Raw genomic sequence first — 7482 nt, 5'->3', positions numbered from 1 at the left:
GCTACTCAAGTAGAATCGTGCCAAATTACCCTTATTGTCCAATTCTATGTGACATGATTGATTTCAATGATCCACATTTAAATATTTTATGATTACTTCAAACCCAACTCCTACTCCAAATCCAATAGATGATCAGACTTGATAGTCATTTTAGAGTTCTTGCAAACTCATAATAGACCAAACAGGGCCTTATTGATGTAATCAAAGGGGAAGCCAAGGATGATAAAATCATGATTTATACCCTTAAAAATGCAAGTTGAATAAAATCCAAAAGGAATGTAGGGCTGAGGAGAGAGCCATTTCTTTCAATGAGTGAAAGAAGTGCTGCCCAAAGAGGGTACATAGGTGGTCCCCACATCCAGTAGAAATGGTCCTAAATAGAATGAGATTATGAGTGTGTGTGGGTCCCATAAAAAGCTAAAGCTTCTCGCTTTCGGACCTGCTCTCTTCTATACACTGCAGAATACTGATGACTTAAAAGTAGGAAAAAAAAAAAATCAGAATCGTATAATCTCTTTCTTTCTTTCTTGGTGGAGAGAAGAGAAGAACCAGAGTTCGAGCTCTGCAAAAACCCTAGCTCAAGCCCTAAATCCTACACTGTTTCCCTGGCTGAAGAAGAAGAAGCTCTGAGATTCATTTTTGGACTGGTGCGTCTGAATCTCTTTCTCTTATTCTTTGCTTGAATTTCTCGTTTTTTTTTTTGAAGGTTTTTTTTTCTTGCATTTTGTCTTCTTTGGATCTTTTTCTCTCTAAATGGATTTTTAATGGAGTTCTTGCGTGGATTTGAAGGATTCATCAAGGAAATGAGCTTTTGTGTGGTGTATGTTTTTTGATGCCATTTTAGTTCTTTACTTGATTTTGAGTTAAGGTAGCTAGTTAGAAATTGGTTGTTTAGACTCATGATCTGAAGAAATTTTGGATAGTTTGGAACTTTGTGTCTCCTTAAATTTTTTGTTTTGGTTTTTTCGAACATTAATTTGTTCATATATTTTTGTTTTATCTGAACTTGTCAATTTATGGATCTTTACTTCTTGATCTTGTGCTTCATAATCGATAAAATCATCTTGAAGAAACCCAAAAGTTGTTCTTTTGTTTTTATGTGTGATTCTTTGTTTCTTTGTAGGTTTATCTATTGAAGGGAAAATTGGTTTACTTGCACAGACACATTAGTGACTGACTACATTGTCTTGGGAATTAAGAAGGTTGAGGCTGAAGAAAATCCATCTTGAGAGAAGGAAGAAAAGACAGAAAAAGTAGTCGAGTATCCATCAAACTAATAACTCGTACCCATAGAACTGAGAGGACAGAGGAGTGCATGTAATGATAGACAAACATCATAAATGGAAAGAATTCCCAAATCGAAAATGTTTCTTGGGCAGTTGCCAATAGAGGGGAAGGTATCAAATACGTGTGGCACCCTTGGAATAAGGGTCGAAGGTCTTTCGAGTGGGAAAGAATTTCGAACTTCAGATTCACGTGTTCCCGTGAAATTATGTAAAGGAAAAGGCTCTTTCCAGGAACAGGAGGAGGTTGTGCTGGATGCCATGAACTTTAAGGTTAGTGGTGATTCCAATGAAGAGAGTAGCCGTAGTTCTTTCTCTGGGGCTAGTCATCCCCCGGAACCAGTTGACATGGATTTGATGCGACCGGTCTATGTAGCGATTGGACAAAAGAAATCCGAGCCTGGATGCTTAGTGAGAAGTTTATCGATGAATGGTCCTTTTTTAGAGGATCTTTCAATCCATGTTCCTAGTATGAAGCCGAATGCATCTGTTCTATCTCCTTCAGAAAGTCTGATCGAAGAGTCCATCGACTTGGGTGCCTCACTTTCTCCGTTTTCAGGTCCTCGTGTGTCACGCATTACGGATAACTCACTTCCACCGCCGGATTCCGAGGAGGAGTGTGTTTGGGATGCTTCTTTGCCTCCTAGTGGCAATGTAAGTCCACATAGTAGCATTGATAGTATGGGTGTCGTTACAGCTATGAGCATCGTCAATAGTTGCACCACAAGTACATACAGGAGTGATGGGCTTAACAGTGATGGTATGCTTAGTGTGGAAAGGAATTGTGAGAGTGCGAAAGGAAGTCTTAGAGGAGATTCTCTAGAGAGTGCAAAAACTAGCGTTAGCAGAGCAAGTAATAGTAGTGGTCTTAGTGATGATAGCAATTGGAGTGATATAACTGGGAGTGCTAATAAGCCTCATAAAGGAAATGATCCTAGATGGAAGGCTATTCTTGCTGTTCGAGCACGGGATGGTATGTTGGGTATGAGTCATTTTAGGCTGCTAAGACGACTTGGTTGCGGTGACATAGGTAGTGTGTATCTCTCAGAGTTGAGTGGGACTAGGTGTTACTTTGCGATGAAAGTAATGGACAAAGCATCCCTTGCAAGCAGGAAAAAGTTAACTAGAGCTCAGACAGAAAGAGAGATTCTACAATTGCTGGACCATCCATTCCTTCCCACCCTTTACACACATTTCGAGACAGACAGGTTCTCTTGTTTAGTCATGGAGTTCTGTCCGGGAGGTGATTTGCACACTCTGAGGCAGCGGCAGCCAGGGAAACACTTCTCTGAGTATGCAGCACGGTATGATTTTTGATGAATCAAACTTTTCTTTCATAAACTCGTCTCTGCTTTTCTGAAGAATCAATGGTAGATGGGTTCTCTTGTTTTTTTTTCTTATCTCGTGCTTAATGTTAATTCCTGTTTCTTTTATGTTTACCATTCTTTCTCTTGTGGAGACTGTATGGAAAAGGATGCATTTTTGTATCATTCAAATTGCTATTTTATGGATACAGGATACTTTATATGCCTAAATATTTTGGTGTCCCCTAAATTTCTTCTGTTTGTGTTATTGACAGAACTTGTAATTGGATTCCTTTGCTTATGGATTCAATTGTTTACGAATTTATTTTCCTTGATTAGCGCACAGAATTGTTGAAAGATTTTCCATAGGTTGTGGACTAAACCTCTATTCCATTTTGGTCATACAAAATTATGACACCACTAGCCTTAAATTGCCTTAGCTTTGATTAATCCAATATTATTTATCACTAGAGATGTGCAGTGCTGGGAGGTTTCAGTAGTGTTTTGTTACCCAAGCTTTGGTTTTGGTGTTTCGGAGTGCATATACGAAACTAGGAGAAAACCGAAAACTTCCTGCACTACAGAGGGAAGCAAAAGGGAGGCCAAGTATGAAAAAAAAAGAACAATCACAATTGAAATTTTATTGCTAAGTAACAAAATATCTTTCCAATTAAGGATTAAATTTTCCAATTTTACATGTACATCGCAAAACTTCAATTTTATCCTTGTAGACTGATCAACTTGTTTTTTGTGAATTTATTTTTCCATTTGATCTTGTGGCATCCTTCAAAGGAGAGAGAACGTAGTTTTTTTTTTTCTTTCTTTCTTTTTCCCCCCTTTGCTTGTCTACAACACCCAAATGAGTGGAAGTATAATTCTGCAAAGGAGTTAAATATATGTTCAAAAATAAAATCCTAATTATAATACATGCTTGAGGCACACTGAAGTAATGATAGGCCGACTGCACCTATTCATATATCGGATTGCATGCTTAGGTGTAACTGCTTTTGCATGCTAAAGGATCCATAATCATCAAGGGAACAATGTGTACTGCACTATGGAGATGTGGCTTGTTGTTCTTGTGGTGTGCCAATTCGTGTGCTTTATGCATGTCTTATAATAGCTCATTTTGTTATTCCTTTTTTTTTTTTTTTCTATACTTGCATTTTTACTTTCCCCTTTTTTTTCCATTCTTTTGGCGGATTTAATTTTAGAAAATTAACATTAAGTTTGCCGGTTCTTTTAAAGGACACTAGACATCAATCCTCTACATGGACAAAATGGGAAAGAAAATGAAAAAAAAAGAAGAAAAAACCCCAAAAGGATTTAGGAAAGTTTGGTTGTATTTTCTGTCACACTTGATTTGAACTATTTTGACTATTTCGATCTGAAATTCAGAACATGTTGAGAGCTAAAAAGGGGGAAAAAAGAGATTCTTCATTTCTCGGTTAAGACATAGTCCATTATAATTTCTTTGAGCCTGGTTTGGTACTTCTTAAGTTTTAAGCCCTCTGCCTAACTGAGTTAATTGCTATTTACTTTGGGTTCTTAATTTCCCCCATCCATGAATAGTTGAACTTTTTGTTCTGTTTGAATTTGGAAAAATTGGATCTTTCATATGTCTGCTTCCAATAATTACTTTGATCAACTGGGCCTTTTTTTATTCCTAGCATACGATCAACGAATTTGGTGAAGATGATATACTTAACTCTGATGTTTCATCCTCTGAAAAATGAGCTTATTTTGAAACTTCTAACGTAGATCAAATTATTCATATAAATAGCCTTTGCCTTTCTCATTTAAGCAGGTTTTATGCAGCAGAGGTGCTGTTGGCCCTTGAATATCTCCACATGCTCGGAGTTGTCTATAGGGACTTGAAACCCGAAAATGTTCTTGTCCGTGATGATGGCCATATAATGCTCTCCGACTTTGACCTCTCCCTTAGATGCGCGGTCTCACCCACTCTGATAAAGAGCTCATTCGAGTCTGATCCCTCCAAACGCGGTGCTGGTGGTACATTCTGTGTTCAACCTGCTTGCATTGCACCCTCATCTGTTTGCATCCAGCCTGCATGCTTCATGCCACGAATCTTCCCTCAAAAAAACAAGAAAAAAACCCGAAAAACACGGGTCGAGCTCGGGCAACTGGCTAGCTCCCTACCCGAGCTTGTAGCGGAGCCAACAGCGGCTCGGTCCATGTCCTTTGTTGGTACTCACGAGTACCTTGCACCAGAAATCATCAAAGGAGAAGGTCATGGCAGCGCGGTCGATTGGTGGACATTTGGTATCTTCTTGCATGAGTTGCTGTATGGCAAGACCCCGTTCAAGGGTTCAGGAAACCGTGCAACATTGTTCAATGTGGTCGGACAACAGCTGAGATTCCCAGATTCACCTGCAACAAGTTACTCAAGCCGGGATCTGATCCGGGGCCTATTGGTTAAGGAGCCCCAACATCGACTCGGAGTGAAGAGGGGAGCAACCGAGATCAAGCAACATCCATTCTTTGAAGGTGTGAATTGGGCTTTGATACGATGCAGTACTCCTCCTGAGGTGCCAATTAGGTCAGTAGAGACAGAATTTCCTGGGAAGTTCGGGACAGTCGACACAATTGGGGTGGGTAGCAACAGTAAGAGGATGGTAGGAGGAGGCGGCGGCGGAGGAGGAGGAGGAGGAGGAGCAGACATGAAGTCTGGGGGTAAATATTTAGACTTTGAGTTCTTTTAATTTTGGAGTAACGGATTCTTAATCTGTTGTATTAGTATGTCTGGTCAATCCTATGAGCATTTGCCCGGATTGCCTTTTGTCTAATGCATTTTATTTAGCATGGTTTGCGATCAGTTTTGCCACCAAGGTTCAGAACTAAGACCTAACCACACTAAGTGCTAACACTTGCAATTTTTGATCGGTGGGTTTGGCATAATTTGATATTCTAAACCAAGGGGGGATGGGATGACCTTATTCTAAACCAGAGGACTCTGCATTGTTAGTGTTATTCATCCTTCTTTGCATAAGTTCAAGTCGTTACTAACTATGTTTTCTTATTTTATCTTTTGATGTTAGTACTTGCTAATTTTTTGTCAAATATATTCATTTGTCTTTCTTAATTTTACTTCTCATCCACCCAACATCCTTTTTTTTTTTTTTGCCATGCTCACTCTTAGAATGTGCTTGTTTTTTAAGGTCTAAAATTCAAATTCAAGAAGAATGGATGGTCTAATTTGTTGTCTTGTTAAACTTTTTTTCTTACGATTTGAATCTATGCATGTTGATCAAGTAACACTGCAGAAGCATTTGTCCGTTTTATTTACAAGCCTTAATTTTATGGATTAGACGTGTAAGAGATAGTCTCACATCGCCCGGATATCAAGACCTTGGACTGTATATAAATCTAGTGCAATCCTCACTTTACAAGCCAGTTTTGTGAGGATGAGTTAGGCCCATGGGCACAGCGGGTAACCACATCGCCTGGGTATCAAGGCCTTGGATTATATATAAATCTGATGCAATCTTCACCTTACAAGCTAGGCCCATGGGCTTCTACAAGAAGTTCACTATTTTCTCCATCTTTATACGTAATTGAATCTAAGTAACAGAAGTGGAAAGTTGGCTGTTTTGGGATATTGTTTTATCTATGGTTTATAGCTAATTTAGGTGAAGATTCAAATTCGAATTCTCGGAGAGACATTTTGGAAACACAAAAATATCTCAAATATTCACTAAAATTTGTTGTGTAAGCTCGAAAATATAGGGAGTTATCTTAAATATTCTACAAAACATAAAGAGACGTGGACGTGTGTGTCTAAAACCCCCAAAGAAAAAAGAAAGAAGAAAGAGATATTTTTGTATGCATTGAAATTGAAAAGCAAAATCTAAGGATGCATTTCATGGATTTGATAACATAAGGTTAACTTACACATATTCTCCAAAATATGGAGGGGGCATTTCCACAACACTCAGTTTAAAGTTTATACACCGAATGGGTTACGAGAAAAGAGTCATGAGCATTTTATTTATTTTTAAATTTATTCATATAAGAAGAATAGTTCTCGCTAATTCACGAAATTGAACAACAATTGTACCTCAAATCAAAGAATTAAAACATCATATTAAAAACATTGGAAAAAAATTTTAAATAATTATTATAAAATAAGTAACACATTTTTTTTTTTTCTAATTATCAAAACGAACCCAAATTAGTACTTAAATTGCTGAAATTTTTTTTCAAATTCAAATTTCGATATTTTAAGTGTTGAAGTTCTGGGGAAAAAAACAAAAAAAAAAAAAAAGAGAGAAATGCTACATGGACGCTCTTTTTGGCGAATTCCCTATGACGTGTTGGATCACAACCCAACAAACATTTGACATGTGGCACAATGACCTCAGCAATAGAAAGAGAGCTTCTCTCTCTTGCCCGTCACCCACATATTTATTTTTTTAGATTTCAAATCTTAAAAAGAGTTGTTGGTCCCAAATTGACTATCACATTAACAATTCAATAACATAGCCTTTTAAATTTCATAAAAATATTCATATTCAGAAAAAAGAAATTTAAAAAATATTATTTTTTCGAACTTGATCCAAGGTGTTGAAAATGGATAGTCACCGAACACCCAAATTTAAAAATAAAATTCTACAATGAAAAATAACTATTTTTTTAATTTATTTTTTAAAGCTCATATAATTTTGTCCTCTACAAGTCCATTGCATTGGCTCATTTTTTTTTTTTTTTTTTAATGTCACAAGGTGATCAAATAGTTAGGTTCTTCTTGAATTTTGAGTCTCGAGATGGGCCTGAGCTAAATAGTTAGGTTCTACTTGAATTTTGAGTCTCGAGATGGGCCTAACCCTATGTGGGCCCATTGAGCCCAAAATATCCTTCAAAAAGTCAACGATTTT

General features: G+C 37.4%; 1 protein-coding gene across 1 annotated transcript; it reads left to right on the top strand.

The window, feature by feature from the left end:
- The first annotated feature begins 466 nt into the window (after positions 1 to 466).
- LOC147408110 (Protein kinase superfamily protein) lies at positions 467 to 5615 on the top strand. Its single transcript, XM_086436985.1, has 3 exons — positions 467 to 647; positions 1124 to 2587; positions 4395 to 5615. Exons 2-3 carry the CDS (start codon positions 1341 to 1343, stop codon positions 5308 to 5310), a joined length of 2163 nt encoding a protein of 720 aa, XP_086293111.1. The 5' UTR covers positions 467 to 647; positions 1124 to 1340; the 3' UTR covers positions 5311 to 5615.
- Positions 5616 to 7482: the final 1867 nt, after the last annotated feature.

The sequence above is a fragment of the Akebia trifoliata genome, chromosome 3 (genome assembly GCF_017979445.1).
Source record: "Akebia trifoliata isolate Shusen 1 chromosome 3, ASM1797944v1, whole genome shotgun sequence".
Classification (NCBI taxonomy): domain Eukaryota; kingdom Viridiplantae; phylum Streptophyta; class Magnoliopsida; order Ranunculales; family Lardizabalaceae; genus Akebia; species Akebia trifoliata.
This window is presented reverse-complemented; position numbering and strand designations above follow the sequence as displayed.